At 39.3% G+C, this 16629-nt stretch overlaps 2 protein-coding genes across 21 annotated transcripts in view; one reads left to right on the forward strand and one right to left on the reverse strand.

Moving 5' to 3' along the window:
• The window catches only part of si:ch73-103b11.2 (myosin phosphatase Rho-interacting protein), a 47002-nt gene extending 36565 nt beyond the window's left edge, over window positions 1-10437 (forward strand). For 10 of the 16 annotated variants that reach the window (XM_067488949.1, XM_067488950.1, XM_067488952.1 and 7 more), the window contains 9 exons: window positions 136-3870; window positions 4944-5091; window positions 5175-5280; window positions 5377-5536; window positions 6246-6353; window positions 6436-6522; window positions 6635-6797; window positions 7013-7098; window positions 9031-10437. In XM_067488949.1, coding sequence (XP_067345050.1) covers window positions 136-3870; window positions 4944-5091; window positions 5175-5280; window positions 5377-5536; window positions 6246-6353; window positions 6436-6522; window positions 6635-6797; window positions 7013-7098; window positions 9031-9102 — 4665 coding nt within the window. In that variant the 3' untranslated portion in view covers window positions 9103-10437. Of the gene's footprint in view, window positions 1-135; window positions 3871-4943; window positions 5092-5174; window positions 5281-5376; window positions 5537-6245; window positions 6354-6435; window positions 6523-6634; window positions 6798-7012; window positions 7099-7319; window positions 7402-9030 lie in introns of those variants that run through there. The other 6 variants (XM_067488962.1, XM_067488965.1, XM_067488961.1 and 3 more) reach the window with 4 other exon arrangements.
• A 692-nt stretch (window positions 10438-11129) lies between these two features.
• LOC137106003 (toll-like receptor 13) lies at window positions 11130-16074 on the reverse strand. 5 transcript variants are annotated; one of them, XM_067488967.1, is made up of 7 exons: window positions 15931-16074; window positions 14273-15150; window positions 13639-14201; window positions 13415-13562; window positions 12935-13305; window positions 12435-12528; window positions 11130-12341 (listed from the first exon to the last, which is right to left on the reverse strand). In XM_067488967.1, exons 2-7 carry the CDS (start codon window positions 15092-15094, stop codon window positions 11595-11597), a joined length of 2745 nt encoding a protein of 914 aa, XP_067345068.1. In that variant the 5' UTR covers window positions 15095-15150; window positions 15931-16074; the 3' UTR covers window positions 11130-11594. The 5 variants fall into 5 exon arrangements, with proteins under 5 accessions (XP_067345068.1, XP_067345069.1, XP_067345070.1 ...); XM_067488968.1 differs by having other exon boundaries at window positions 14273-15141; window positions 15931-16037; XM_067488969.1 differs by having other exon boundaries at window positions 14273-15109; window positions 15931-16026.
• Window positions 16075-16629: the final 555 nt, after the last annotated feature.

Raw genomic sequence — 16629 nt, forward strand, 5'->3', positions numbered from 1 at the left:
TCATCTTTGTGACCTCTATTGAATTTTTTTACTAATAAATGCAGAAAAGGGGATGATTCCATAGGGTTCACATACTTTTTTTAACCACTGCTATGTGATGTAATTAATTAAATTGTTTCATCAATCTTTTTCAAGACTACAACACCCTGTTCCTCCTCACCGCACAAAGTCCCATGGCAGCGCTTGCATAGGCTTAATCAAGATTTGCAAGGTGAATTGGAATCTCAAAAGCGCAAGCAGGACCTTGCTCAGCAGCAGATTCGGACCCTAAAGAGAAGCTATACTGAAGCCCAGGATGCTGTAGATCGCCATGAAGCAGATATTCAGTCTCTGCAGGCTAAACTAACATCTGCAATGGCTGAAATCTTAGCTAGTGAACAGGCTGTGGCACGAATGCGCAATGAGCTCAAGTTAGAGCAGGAGCGTTCAAGAGAACAAGAAGAGGAATATGGGCGTAGTGATGCTACTTTACGAGCCCAGCTAAAGGATAGTGAAGATAGACTCCGTGAAGTAGAGGCCAGCCTTTTAGAGAGAAACCAGGCCCTTAGACACCTAGAGCACCAGCAGGCCCTGCAACGTGACCACATGAAAGAGATAAAGAGGTTGCAGGAGAGGCTTCAAGAGGTGACTGCTCGACTCACTGCTACTGAAGAGGGTCAGGCACTGAAAGAAGAACGCCTGAGGAAGGAGCAGCATAGTTTGCAAGAAAGTCATGAGAAGGAAAGACATAATCTGTGTAGAAGATTAGCAAAGGCTGAAGCTGCACGGAAAGAGACTGACAATAAACTGGTCGAAGCTGAGCAGCAGATAGAGGCCCTGTTAGGAGGGAGGCAGGCTTTAGGAGAGAAAGAATGCAGAGAGGAAATGCTGAAGTTACAAGAGGAGCTAGCCCAGAAGACTGATGTGGTTGAGTCACTGAGGGAGAGTGTGCGTAGACTAGAAGAAGAAAAAGGCCATCTCACTTGCCGCTGTCAGGAGCTTCTTAACCAGATAGCAGAAGCAGACCGTGAAGTGAATAAGCTCCACAATCGTCTGGACACTGAAGAAGCTGATTACTACACCCTGGAACACTCATATGAGAGGGCTACCCAAGAGTTTCAGAAAATGAGCCAGTTCCTTAGGGAAAAAGAGGAAGAGATTCGGCAGACAAAGGAGATGTATGAGAGGCTGGTGGAACGCAAGGAAGAGGACCTAAAAGAAGCACTAATTAAAATGACAGCACTTGGCAACAGCTTGGAGGAAACGGAACAGAAGTTGCAAGCTAAGGAGGAGCTTCTTTGCCAAATGAGTCAAAGCCTTTTGGAGAAGGTTGAGCCTTGCAGTGCCGAAAAGGATCTAAAAGCCAAGCTTGTGGTTGCAGAGGACCGTATTGCAGAGCTAGAGCAGCATCTCAGTGCGTTGCAGCTAGGCTATGCTGACCTACGCATGGAAAGGCCACAAATTCCAGAAAAAAGCAAGAAGGAAAGGGTTGCCTCCTTTTCACCAAACGCAGAGCTCTCACTTTACTCTGTCACTGCATCCAAGACTGAGAACATTCCAGATGATAAGGAGTCCCAAGCGAAAAGACCAAGGATACGGTTTTCCAATATTCAGGGCCAAAAATACATCAGCTTAGAGGGAATAGACGCAACCCATGTGAGCAGTACTTTTGTTGACCCTGGACAAAAAGTTAACCAAGATATAAATGAAGACGTCTATCTAACTGAAGAACACGTTTGCTCTGATGTCACATTCACACACACCAGTGACCCAGAGAAGTTTATTTCTATCATACATGCTCTAGAGACTAAACTGCTAGCCACTGAGGAGAAATTAAGGAACCTTACACAAAATCTAGAAGAGCAGCGATCTATACAAACACAAGACATGTCCAAGACTAATATAGAGATGACAGAAAAGTCAAGCACAAAAGAGAGTAGTTGTGGAAGTAAAATACAGAGTAGTGTTGCCAATAAGCATTATGCCAAGGCCCTGGTGTTTGTGGAAAAAAGCCATGGGAAAGTCAAGGCTATTCTCAGTGGCTCTCATGACACCACAGATTCACAGCTGCATTCATTGTCAGAGATAGAGAATGATTTGTTCAATGCATCATTGTACATTCAACAAGGACAAATGACATTGGAGCAACAAACTGCAATTATAAGTCAAAATCAAACACCAGAAAATCTAGATAAGGAAGCTTTGCACCTCTTTGCCAAAACCTTGACTTTTGAGGCAGTAGTTTTGAACAAGATGGCTTTGTTGTTACAGACCTCAAAGCCTGATCTCCTCCAAGCTCTTGCAGAAATATGGGAAGGCATAGAGCATATAAAAAAGAATGAAAAAGATTGTTTTGCTCTAAACTATGCTGAATCCTTGACCAGAAAGTTGTTGTTAGAGAGTGCATTCTGGAAAGAATTGGAGAAAGTTGAGACTGATGTTGCTAAATCCAAAGAGAGGACTGTGTCAGCTGATGTAGATGTAGATGATACTATTATCTTTAACACCTTCATCAAAGCAGAACTAGCTTACGCTATTCAAAACCTTAAACTTGACTATGAAGAAAAATTCAAAATACTGAAAAGAGAGTTGACTGAAGCTCATAATAACCTATATCAAAGGGAAATGGCTCTTAAAGCAATTATTGAAGCTTCTAAAAGGCCTGACTTGAAAAATGTAATAAAAGAAGTCAAAAAGAACTTTGGGTTTAGTAAACAAAAGTTAGCAGACATTCACCCCCCGGAACTTGCTCCCTACATGGAGCAGATTGAAATGGAAGCAGCTAGAGACTTGGCTGAGGACATTGTGGACAGACACTTAGCTGTAGAAATGCCCTCCCATGGTGTGGCCCGTAGTCTATTGCAAAATGCACATGACAACCTAGCGAACGAGCTTCAAAGACAAGGAGCAATCCTCTACAATTATGCTCAAGAGATAGAAAGTGGTACCAACCATCCTGGACTGGCTAAAATGATCCATGCTCTTTTGGGGCACCAAACTTCACATAATTTCACAAGTACCTCTATTTGTATGCGTGAAGCCATAATACAGGCTCAGGTGGCCTATGTGGCATGCAGGTTACGGGCCATGCATGAAAACGATTTGGGCTGGTGTAAACAGACCGGCCAGGACATGGATGCTCTTGTTCAACAGCATGCTCACCGTGTCAGTGTAATCCAAGAAAAATATGAAGCATCGATACAAGAGGAGTGCTTAAACTTCACACAGACCATGGCCAGTCTCCAAATGGAAAACCAAACACTAAAGAGTGAAATCAGCAAACAGGTGGCAAAACTGTCCCAACAGCAGGAACACCTGGCCATCCTGGAAGAACATTACCGCAAAGACACAGAAGAGATGAAGCAGAGGCACAAGAAAGAGCTAAGCGAAGCAGAGCAAGGCCGTGCCTCAACAGAGCTGGTCCTCATGGAGACAACAGCTGACAGCCAACGGAAGTTAGAGGTTTTGTTGATGGACATGGAAACCATGGAGGAGCGGCACGAGACTCATGTAAGGAAACTGGAGGAGCAGTTTGAACAGAGGGTCTTGGAGCTCCAACACATTCACAAAGAGGAGATTGAAAAGTTACATTCCCAGTATGTGGAAAACATTCAGTGTGTCAAGAAGCATCAACAGGACAAAAAAGTCCCCAAGCTTTTGCTCTCACCACCTTGTGAGGAGGATATATTCACAATGGAGGAGGAGGAGCAGGGGAAGCAGGAAGATGTGCAAAACATGTCAGAGGTAGATTCCATGGTGGTTCTGAAGGGCCGGATCCAGGAGTTGGAAACTCAGATGAATACCATGAGAGATGAACTGGAGAACAAGCACCTCGAAGGAGATGTGGCCAGCCTGAGAGAGAAATACCAAAGAGACTTTGAAAGTCTTAAGGTTTTTGCTCTTACAATATTACCTTAGTGAGATCATAAGTGAAAAAGTAGTATAGCAGTAGTGTAATATACAGTATAGTGGAGTAGCAAAAAGTAGCTAAATAAACTGGTGCTTTTGTTTATCAAACTACTGATATTTGCTGATTATTTGGAAATGGGAAATGGTGTGGTTTGGTATTTGTCAATTTTAGAAAATAAACTTTAGAGCTTGTAGGGATGTCCATTTTTTATTTTTATTTAAAACTGTGCCAAATCAACATGCGGACAACGATCCGCTGTGGCAATCCTGAACCCTGAAAGGACAAAAAAAATGTTCCAGTATCTTCAGTTTAGTACATTAAGACTGGGCAATCTTGGTCAGTCGGTCCACCAATTTGGTCAAGAATGAAAAAGGTGGATTGACACTGAATTTCATCCCTTCCATATGAAAAAATACCAGTGAAATTTATTTGATCTGATCCCTTAGGTTGCAGTACACTAACATTTCTATTTCTTTGTAGTATATTGTAGATGTAGAGTGTAAGCTCAATCTGCAACAACCCATGATAATAAATAATTACCCAAGTATTTTATTTATAAAGCTCTACATTAGAATATTTTATGACTCTGTAGTGTTCTATATAACAGTTTTCAATTTGATGCTGAGTGTTAGCATTAATCTTGTGCCAGGTTGGAGCACATTGGGACATCCCTAGTAGTTTTACATAATGAAGTAAATCAGCCTGTTGGAGGTTATCACCATATTAGTATATTTTGATAATAAAATTCTAAAATGTGTCACTTGCCTCAAACATTGCATCTTCATTTGGGCATCTATAGACATACCATTTCCCACATTCAATAATAGAAGTAAGTTCCCTTATGAGAAAAATGCTGCCTTGCTGCAATAGCTTTTCACTGCTTTTACTCACTCTCTTGCTAACATAGCTGGGCTCTACGTCCCTAAAACGTTACACAGATTATATTACTAATATTGCATGACCCACCATGTAGTAAACAATTGTTGGATATTGCTTAGAATCTGCAGTCACAGAAAAACATGATCTGATGACAGATATTTTAAATTTTCTGTAGGCCACATGTGAGCGTGGCTTTGCAGCTATGGAAGAAACACACCAGAAGCTAGTAGAAGATCTTCAAAGGCAGCATCAGAGGGAGATTTCAAAGCTTATGGAAGAGCGAGAGAGACTACTGGCTGAGGAAACTGCTGCCACAATTGCTGGTAATTATTGTGACCCAAACTTGCTGTCCTCTTTAAATTCTTTAATACTGTAATCAAACATGTGTAATCCATTTTGAAAAAAGCTATTGAAGCTATGAAGAATGCGCACAAAGAGGAACTGGAGAAGACTCACCGTTCCCAACTGAGTGGACTGAACTCTGATATTGATGAGCTTCGCTTACAATATGAGTATGTCTTTAAGTTTTTCCCACTGTAAAAAGAAGATAGTTCTAGTTAACATCAGAGGAGGACTGCATCTGATAATTTGATGTTCTGAATGTCTAGGGAGGAGCTGCAGTCTATCCAGAGAGAACTAGAGGTGCTGTCAGAGCAGTACTCTCAGAAATGTCTGGAGAACGCTCACCTGGCCCAGGCTTTGGAGGCCGAGAGGCAGGCGCTCAGGCAGTGTCAGAGAGAGAACCAGGAACTTAATGCCCACAACCAGGTTCGAATGCGCACACAAATATAAAATGTAAATGTTTCAGTTTTGTAGTGTTGCAGCCTGATACTATACTTATTAATCTACGCTCAGTACCCCGTAATGAGAAAGTGAAAACTGAATTTTAGAAATGTCTATAAATGTAATAAAAAGAAAAACCTGAAATATCACACTGGCCTAAGTTGGTCCTCTCGCTAACCAAGGCCTTTCTCCCCCGATTGCTCAGTTAGGCCGGGCGACCAGCTCTTGAAAGAGTCCTGGTTGTGCCAGACTTCTTCCATTGAAGAAATATAGAGGCCACTGTGCTTGGGAACCTGTATCTTTCCCCAGGTCTATGCCTTTGAAATAATTCTCTCTGCAGGAAATTCCTTTGACCTTGTGGCTTTTGTTCTGATATAAAAGGCCAAGCATTGTCAGCTGCATGGCCTAGTATAAAGGTGTTTGCCTTTCCAAACAATGTCCAATCAATTTAATTTAGCACAGGAGGACTTCAGTCAAAGTGTAGAAACATCTCTGCAATGATCCAGAGAAAAGGGAGATACCTGAGTTGAAGGGTCTGAACACTTAAATCAATGTGATTTCTATTTTTTGTTTTTGTTTTTTGTTTTTGTTTTTATAAATTTACAGACATTTTTGAAAAAAGGTTTAAAACGTTATGAATGCACCATATGTCAACAGATTAAAACTTATTTCAGTTATTTATTCTGTCTAACAGGAATTAAACAATCGACTGACTGCAGAGATAACTCGAATGCGCTCCTGTTTTAGTGGTGAAACTGCTTTGTCAACTCTTGCCCAGGGAAAAGATGTGTATGAACTGGAGGTCTGTGTAAACAAACACTTTACACATACAAACACAAATGATTCGCTCTATTATCTAATGAGTGTTTGTCCCCATCTCATAGGTGCTGCTACGAATTAAGGAGTCAGAGATCCAGTACCTTAAACAGGAAATCCACTCTTTAAAAGATGAACTGCAGTCTGCTTTAAGGGTAAATAAATCAATCTTGCCAACAATTTACTGAAAGTTTGTGCTTTTCTTTTGGTTGTTATTTCACAAAATGAAACAAAATGATGCTGTATATTGAGTTCTCATTTCACCAGGACAAGAAATATGCCACAGAAAAATATAAGGACATTTATACAGAGCTCAGCATTGTGAAAGCAAAGGCTGACTGTGACATCACCAAACTTAAGGAGAAACTGCTTATTGCCACAGAAGCTTTAGGCGAGAGGACAGTCGATGGAACGGTAACATCTGGATATGGTAAATAATAGTTTTTATTAATCATTAACCTCTGTTTGAATGTTATTGACCTCACATTGTTTGCACTGCCAACGATGTAACAATTTAAGGGTGATGTAATGACAAATAGGTCTTTTCTGCTTCTTATTTTCACTTTAACACAAGTCGACATAACTTTTCATGTTTTTGGTTACTATTCATTTTTCCATTCCAATGTTTCCTTTTATTGTTTTTAGATATCATGAAATCTAAAAGTAATCCAGATTTCATGAAAAAAGAACAATCCACATCCTCCAAGCAGTCAAGAGGTGTAAGATCAAAGGTAGGTGCAAAATTTTATAAACTGAAACGATTTTTCTTTTGCCAATTTTAAATACAAAGTAAAAGCCCCGCGCTCTAAAGCCAAAATTTCAGTTTTCAATGTGTTGGGATGCTTTAAGGTTTTGTCGCACAAACATGAATATTGTTAATTGGTTAGTCAGGACCTTTTTGCTGAAAGTCTCTTGTCCTGTAAGTTTGTCCTCTGTCTCTTTTGTCCATCAGTCTGTGAAGCAACAGGTCTCATGGGATAGCTGACTCTCCCATTGTGAGGTCATTCCCCCCAACCCCTGTCCCAACATGTGCTGTAGGTATAACATGATGTAGAGCAAAGCATGCCCTCCCCACCCTTGCATGATCTCCCCCATCCACCAACTTTCCTGTTTGCCCCAACTCCAACCAAATCTGATATTGCAGGTGTGCCATGCAAAAAACATTATGGATTCATGTGGTATACATTTGTTTTATTGTATTTCCCAAAATGCCAAACCATTTTAGAAAATACAATAATTTACATTTTTGCCAAGATTTAGATGAGAAAATCATTATCACTTCCATAATAAATACAAAGCTAAACGCAGAAGCCAAAAAGTATAGTTTACCATAAACTAAAAGCAGGGAAACACCTTGAACCTTGTATGTAAAAAAGATTTACCTTCTAGCCCTTCTTAAGCTTACCAATAAATATGTTTTACAGTGTCTTGTCAAGTGTATAAATGTCACATTGTGGTTTTACAGTAGACTGAACAAATAAGATGTTTGTTTTTTTGTTTTTTTTTACTTTTCTAGTCTTAATATTAAGCCAACCTGCAACTTCTAGTTTAGCATACAGACGGGTGACACCTTAACATCTCGCTTAACTCTTGGCAAGAATGCAAATAAGTGAATTTAAAACTCCACCTAATGAAATTGTGTTTGCTTATATTTAATACTTTCCATATTGCCAAGGTTACATGACAGGCAAAACTGTATGTTGTGTAAGTAATATAACAATAACTGAGAACATCAGTGTTGCTCAACATCGGACTAGTAGTTGAGCTTTCTTTGTTATCTGGTCAATTTCATATGTTTCAACATTGTTTTTGCTTTGATGCAAGAGCCATTTTTCTCAGCGTTAGTTTGGGTTGTTTGTCTGTTTGTGCATTATGTATGAATGTGTGAAAGCTAAATTACATTAGCTTTCAAAAGTGTTCTGAAACCTTAATTTTTACTGCACCCTTTATTGTAAGGAAAATTACATTTGAAAATGATCAATTTACCATTTTGCCCCTTAATCTTGATGGCACATAAAAACACAGTGAAATTGTTTTCTTAAGTTACCAAATTTTGGTAAAATCAAAAACGGAGCTCTTATTTCCAAAGTATTCAGACCCTTAATTCATTACATTATAGAATGGTTTTAGCCAGTGCCTGCTATTTACCAGACACAGTCCTTGGGTTCCTTCCAAAAGGTCTGTCATATGCCTTTTACTGGAAATGGATTCCATCTAGCCACTGTGCCATAAAAGACTGATTGATGAGGTGCTACTATAATGGTCATCCTTATAGCAGGTTCTCCCATTTCTGTACAGAACACACTTCCATAGGCAGCAAGCATCGATATGCTATGTGTTCTGACCCCTGTTTATCATGGTCAGCATTAAACTTTCTATGCTCAATCCCCTGACTAGTGTAGATTGGTGAGCAAAAATTGCAGTCTTACACTACTTATTTGTACTTGAATCTGCAACACAGGGTGTGGAAGAAAACAAAGGTGTCAGTGTATTTTGTGAAACCACAAAATACACTGATGCCTGAAGTCTTCGAGAGCAGAAAAATGTCTGGGATCGACAGCTACCAGTATAACAGAATTGTTTTGTGACATCTGTTTTTTTAATGCTGTTCTCTGCCAACATCATTCTGTTTCCAATCAAAATATTTTTTTTATCTTTAACAGAGCCTGAAGGAGGGACTAACTGTGCAAGAGCGCATGAAGCTTTTTGAGGCAAAAGATTCAAAAAAGATTTGAATATGAAGATAGTGACCCCTTTTTTTCCTCTTTCCTGTTCTTGGTTTTTGTGCGATTGCTCCGGCCATGCCAGCATCAGCTGAAGATTCTCATAGGAAATGGAGTAAAAAGAAATTAAGGTCCGTTTTAACCTGGGCCTGCTGCTTCCATGCTTGTGATAGGTTGTCATAAATTTGTATGTTTGAATGATTTTTGTTGTTTTTTTAATTAGGAAAAGTTTTACTGAATCAATGTTGTGTAAGATTTCTTTAAACATCCATATTATTAGATGTAGATAGATATTAGATGTATAATCTGTGCAGGTTGGAGATTTGTCCATTAAGCTGTGAGAGGGATACATAACAGCATTTTTATTGATCCTCCAAAATGCCAAAACAAACAGCAATACACCGTATGAATAATATATATTTCCCAATATGAATTGTGTATCTGCTGTATTTTATTATTGTTACAGTTTCTATATCTAATAATTTTAATGTGTTTTATGTTGCACCAGTTCTGTTGTAAATAACTACTGTGGATTAATGTAAGAGTATAGTTTGCTATTGATTGTTGGGGCATCTGCTGTACTATAACTATGGTTTTATTGATAGTGGAAAACAATGTGATTTTTAATTTGCTTATGTATGAGAGTTTTATATGAACTGTGTGCGTGAAAGTGGAGGGGGGGTCAATTGCACTTATTACTTGACTACTTGAGGAAGCTTTTTTAATTTGTCTCAAATTGGTGTAGTGACTTAAAGTCAATTTTTGCAGTGCAACCAAACAACTGGACTTGCGTCTGCTTTTGGCATTTGTGACTTGTTGGTGATACTGGATTTTTTTCTTCTTGAGTTTCTTTAAACCTGAATTTGTGTTTGGTCAATTTTAACCTTGCTGTGAGACTACCATCTCATGGAAGCTGTAACTATTTAGGACTTTGCATGACAAACAGTAGAATGATCCTGTTGCCTCATTTTCCTACTTTATGCTTTAGTGTGGAACTCCTAACACTAATAAGCTTTGCTTTGCAAGTCCTACTGTTTAGGTGTTGACATTCAAATGTTTTACTGTAGGCAGCAGTTTTGAAGCACTTGGCCCAGTCCCTGACCTCTCACTGAAATCTAGTCGTGCCTCAACTGAGTGAAGTTTATAAACATCCAAGAAACCTGTGCAGCTATGGATACACACTGTATAGTATTCAAATCACGCCTTGTACATACATGCCACACAGAAGACTTCTGTGTTTTGTTTTAAGCTTGTACCTTGCTCACTAGCTCAATATTAAATATATATATGAATATTTTTTATTTTAATTTGAATGTATAATGTCAAATAAATGAAGTGTTTGAAAGGTTTGGACTAATTTCTTTGTGAAATTTTCTATTTAAACTGCAGTGTTCTGAATTAATAGAAATCCTTACATTAATGTAGGTAAGTAATTAAGTGTTTTACGCTCGGACACGCCCAGGTGTAATTTAAATAGCTGATACTACCTGTTTGAATTTAAATGCAGGATTCATTTTAGTACCTTAGAACTATTCTAACTCTTTACTCGATGTGTTTTTGTATAAATCGGCATACTACAAAAGTGACCTAATAGTCTGCTCTGCATATGAGAAAACAAATATGAAAGTACAAATTTAAAAAAAAAAAATGCACCACAACACAGAAATGCAGCAAATGAGAACTCCAGCAAAAGCCAAAAATTCTGCAAATAGAATTTGCCTAAACTGGAAGTGCTTCATTTCACTAGGGCAGTGATGAGTTTGTGTTAACCCAGGCAGGAAGTCTAAGCCAGGCTCAAAACTGGTATATATGTCATTTTTGTGTCCTGTCCTGTCTCAGCTGTGTGGTCCTTTACTGTTGGCTTTGCTGTAGAATGCATTTTAATGCATTGTTTTTTGAGATACTTGACGTCACTAAGTATAGCAATAAGGTTCCTGACGTACAAATGCCACAAATTCAATAAGCTGTTCTAGTCATCACATCCTAACATTTTTATGCAGGTCATATAGACACTCATTTCTGTGACATTGTGATCTTACTGTAGCTTTATTCAGCTTTATTACCCTGTGAGTAATTGCTGTTGCTTAAATGCAGTAGTATCTGAAGCATTACAACAGGCTTGAAACATATCTAATAACAGAAGTGGCCTAAACAAAAGGACTATATATACACACACACATTATCACCAGAGGTGTTAATAATGTTATTATTAACACAGTCTGAACAGTCTGCTGCTACACACCCCCATAAACAGGAAAATGTAAAAAACTGTGCAGAAGTACATGAATGTAATACTAATGTAATTGCTGGCCTAAAACAATTACATATAGTACAACTTCAAACCATTTACTCGAATAAAATTCTCAAAGTGAGAAACATCAAACAAATACAGTCATTCCACAATATTCTATAGAGTAAGTAAAGGTTAATGTAAAGGTTTCTAATTAAATGCAGACTTTACAGGCCATAAAAAGACTGGTGGTTTGAAATAGTTCACTCTTGGTCTAACCAATTAGCCGAGCCAGCTCATCCTCTCCTCTTCTTGAATCCTCGTCCTCTTCATTGCCTTTCAAAGCATCTATCAATCGCACCCAGAAGAGTTCATGCTCTTGTGGCTCCTCAGGCCACAACAAGTAGGTCTTCTTGCGGACAATCTTACGTAGGCGTGTGTAGGGAGACAGGCAGTGTTCAGGTATGTCCTCCAGGAACACCAGCAGCAGCACATCACTGCCATCGCACAGGAGCCTCAAACTGGCCAGCTGAAACTCCACAGAGCACCACTCACTGCGCAGGAAGTGACGTGTCACTACGCACACAGTGTGACGAGAGCTGTAGATGGCTGACTCGATGTTCTCCAGAACGGTAGTGCCAGGGCGGAAGTCTCTGTGGTGGAGGCACAGTCTGAGCCCAGCTGCACCAGACGATGGCCTCTCTAGATTAGGCACCAGCTGTTTTATCACCCAAGCTTCATCCTTAGAGCTATAGGAGATGAATGCATCATACTGAAATTTGGGCCCCCCTGCCCCCCTCCTCCCTCTTAGTTTCGCCCTAAGAATGAGCAGCAGGTAGCGTACAGCAGGGCCTTGTATGTGCCAGGCCAGACATGCACATAAAAACAAGACATCCATCAGAAAGCAGGTGAGGAAGAGAGTAAAGGAAACATTATCATAAGAGCAGGCCTTATCATCAAACTGCCACAGGTAAGGTGAACGGCTGTCGTCATCACAGTGAAGATTGTACAGGTAAGACACCTGGAACATAAAACAAACAAAGACAAAGCTTTGCACTTTAGGTTGATTCAAAACACACATCAATACTTTTCACAGTGTCCGGAGCTTTTATACCTGTGTTTGAGTGTTATGAATGGCCCAGCTTTTGAACCAGACGTTATCACAGGTACAGGTTAGGGGATTTTCTGTAATGTCCAAAAAACGCAATCTGGAAATATACAAACAATAATTCAAATTATTCACAAAATGTTTATGCACCAACACAAGTGGACATGGAAATATTACTAGGCATATCACCATAAAATTACATAAAATACTGGTTTTCAGCATAAGCTTTGTTGTTAAGGTCATTTTTATAATGGTTATAATCATAGAACGATTTCACTGATACATTTACATTTTGAGTGTTGCCACCAGCAGTCAGTTAACTTAGTATAACCTGTGTGTATATTGTTTAAGTTTAACCTATATAACTTCTACTGTTAGCTTCAGATTCAGCTCACAGATGTTAGACTGGTCTCCTAACTGTTGACAAGAAAGCAAATGAAAATTTTTTTCCAAAATGTTAAGCTTTTCCTTTAAGAGCTTGATTGACATTTTACCAGCTCCTCTACCTTTTCAGTGTATCCAGCAATGATTTGTCCACAATGCGGAGGTGGTTTGCCTGAACTTTGAGCATTTCCAGTGTATTATCTGGAGGCATCAGGTTAGCAGGCAGGGTATCTAGGTCTATCCTGTAAAGAGTCAGCCTCTTCAGCCTCTTCAAGGGAGAGAACAATGCACTCAGGTTGGTTGTTTTCATAACCACTCCAGATATGTACAGGTATGTCAGATTCACCAAAGGAGCAAAGGCGTCAGGATGGAAGTCAACCATGAGGCTGTTCCCAATGGCAACAGAGGTGAGATGACTTAGACCTTGGAAGAAATACGGTCCGATAATCCCAATACCTTGACCTCCAGGACCCTGGTAGTTCATCTCCAAATACTCCAAAAAAGACATGGGAGATAGACAGAAACACAAAGACAGGTTATTCACACAAGATATTACTCTTTTTGTGCCAAAGACCTACTGTACCAGTGGTCTAAAAATTTACCTCTAGTGAAGAGAGGTTCATGAAAGGAGTCTCGGTTGACCTAAAATGGAGCCGGTTGTTATACAGAATAAATTTCTTCAAATTTACGAGTCCAAACAGAATAGCTGCTGTGAGCCTCTTGATGCGGTTCCCACTTAAGTCCAGGTAACTAATGGGTTAAACAACGTATAGGTAAATTGACAGAAAGGGGAAATACACAATCTCAGTCAAAGAATGGTGAATACCTGAGGTTTTTTAGGTCTTGGAAGGCGCCCTCTGCAATGTAATGAATGATGTTCAAACTGAGGTTGAGCCTCTTTAGCTTCCACAGCTTACGGAAAGCCTCACTGCTGATGAATTTTAGTAAGTTGAAGTGCAAATAGAGCTCTTCAAGCTTGTTGAGGGCACTGAAAACGTAAGGTTCCAGCTCAGTGATTTCATTTTTTGTGACAGACAGGCGAGTCAGGTTCTTCAGAGAGACAAACCAGTTTGGGTCAACGTCACGAATATTGCACTTGTCAAAGCTCAAAAAGGTGAGGTTGGTCATGCCATTGAATGTGTCCTTCTGAATAATGACCCTATTTGCATTCAGCTGCAGCGTTCTCAGTCCTTTAAAACTGTCAAATGTGGTGCGGGATACCTCCTTCAACCCACAGTTGATGAGATAAAGTCGGTGTTTTCTCCCTTTACCCAGCGGCAACTGGGCCAAGTTTCCAAGGTTAGCATCCATAATAGTCAGCCACAGTGGAGTGACACAGTCCAGCAGACTGGAGTTACTTTGGGGTGATCGGGATCCCTTCAGGTCAACCTGTTTCAAGTAAAAATGGCATCACATTTCTTTTGAACAAAGGGATATTTTATTACACTTGTATTACATACCTTTAATTCGATGAGATGAGTCATTCCTTTTAACATTTCACAAATAGTCAGTGGAGATTTCTCCACAAATAGGGAAAAAGCCACTGAAGTGAGATTCCTCTTCGTGTTTTCAGAGAGTCCCACCAGCACTTCTGCTTTAACAGCCTGAAGAAGCAGAGTCTTTAGCCTGGGGTTGGAGGCAAACACATCTTTCTGCAGCTCCAGCTGTGAGTTGTTTGACAGCCTGATGTCCTCAAGAGCAGGGAAACAACTTACATTTAACCTCTGGATGTTGTTTGCAAAAAGATCAAGATGCCGTAGAGTGGAGGAACCTCCGGGCCCTCCACAGCTGAAAGACTGGAGCTTATTGAGAGACAGAACGACTTTGTTAATCACAGGGAGATGATTGAACACTTCTGGTGAGATTCTTAAGAGACTGTTGGAGGCCAGAAAAAGTTTGTCTAGCCTGGTCAGTCCCTGAAAGGCATTTGAGTGGATGCTGGAGATGTTATTATGGGTGAGGTTCAGAGTAACCAGGATACCAGCTCCTCTAAATTCTCCTCCTTTTAAGGAGACCAAGTTGTTCTGACTCAAGTCCAGATTTTTAAGACTGAGCACCCGGCTGAAGGATCCGGGTGGGATAATACTGATTTTGTTCTTGGACAGGTTGATGGTCGTTATGTTGTCTGGGACAAAGCTAATGACATCAGAAAGGTTCACAATATTCTTGTTGAAGCACCACATCACATCTGTCTCAGGGTAATTTCGTGAGCAGCCTTTGAAGCCAAAACCACAGCAGGCGGAGGCGTTGAAGACAAGCAGGAACAGGATGGACAGCACCATCTTTGCTCAACACCTCTATTTTTGCACAGAGATGAGACCATAGACACCTAAAATATCTTAGGACAGAAAAGCTAATTGGCAAGTTAAAAAAAAATCTGATGTTGACATAAAGAAAGAGAGACACTCAAATCTTAGAAAACAAACTTAGCAAATTGTTGCTATTGCTGTTTTAACCCAGCAGAAGATTGTTGTTCATTTTGCATTGGTTTTTGGATTTGTTTCTGGGCACCAGACAGCAGTAGAATATTCACACTCTTTTCTTTTTGGTTTTTCTACTAAATCCAGAAGAAAATATCAGACACTGGCTTCAAGATGCTACACTATTACTGTCTGAAGTCTTTTCCGGTGTAAAACATTATAATGCATTTGATTCAGATGCAGCACATGACCAGGAAGTCTTGAATTTCTTTTCAGTTGTTTTTATAAAATGCAATTCTTTATTTTCCAGCATGTCTTTGCACTGCATTATTACTTTTGAAACAACAATTTAAATAATTACTGTGTTAAATAATTACAGTCTTAACGTGATCATACAGCATAAGTTACTGGTCAGTCCGACTAAAAGAAAGTGGTCTTTGTGGCAATATTTTAATTTTATTTTTTATTCAATAAAAATGTTCTGTGCCTTTGCCTTTAATATTAACAAAATATTGTGATCGTTTGCAGAGCTGGATGTTCTTCTTACTGATTTGCTGCATTGTCTTACGTCTTTCACACAAACTGTAACATTTAACATTTAATGTAAACATGAAAATCATCTTCTAATTTGAATATTTGTCATTGCATCATAAAGCATTATTGGACCCAAACAATTAAATTTAAATATTAGTACTTACCGCTTTAGTCTTGTTTTAGGCAACTTGAATTTGTGCAGCTGCACTTCCTATTTTAAATACAGTCAGCTCTGTGTGTGTCTTTCTCTAAGTCCGTCTTTGAGGAAGGATGCTGTCAGTATTCACACTTCTGCAGACAGTTGTCATTGGAATCGATTTGACAAAGCTTAACACTTCTGCTTTTTTAGTGTAAGCAGCATGTGCTGGTGACAAAGTGCATGAACAAAACTCATGTGGCTTTAATTCTTTTGTCCAGAAGAGGGCGCTGTCAGATTGGCTCCTGGTTTTACCACAGTTCAGTGTAATATTGTCCTACACATAGAAGAAAAATGCAAACATTAGGATGTGGTTATTACTTTTTACCAGCTCTCAAGATTTTATGGTTGGTCCTAAATTGATTAAATAAAGCTTTAGACTGAAACTGAATTCAGCAGAATTTTTACAAATTTAGTGAGAAAATCTAGTTTCATTATGATACTTGCATTTCTATTTTCTGCATAGTAACTTAAATTCAAATTATTTATGAATAACTCTAAAAAGCCAATGACGCTTTAAGCAATATATATTTAAAATTAAGTGACAAGAATAGAGTTAAAAAGATGAGACAGACATTTTGGTCTCTTCAGGCAGAACATCTCCTGGTGGCTCCTCTGGTAGTGGCAGTTGACCTTTGCTGCTTTGTCTAGAGTGTGAAAGTGGCAA

Source organism: Channa argus, chromosome 20, assembly GCF_033026475.1.
Source record: "Channa argus isolate prfri chromosome 20, Channa argus male v1.0, whole genome shotgun sequence".
NCBI classification, from domain to species: domain Eukaryota; kingdom Metazoa; phylum Chordata; class Actinopteri; order Anabantiformes; family Channidae; genus Channa; species Channa argus.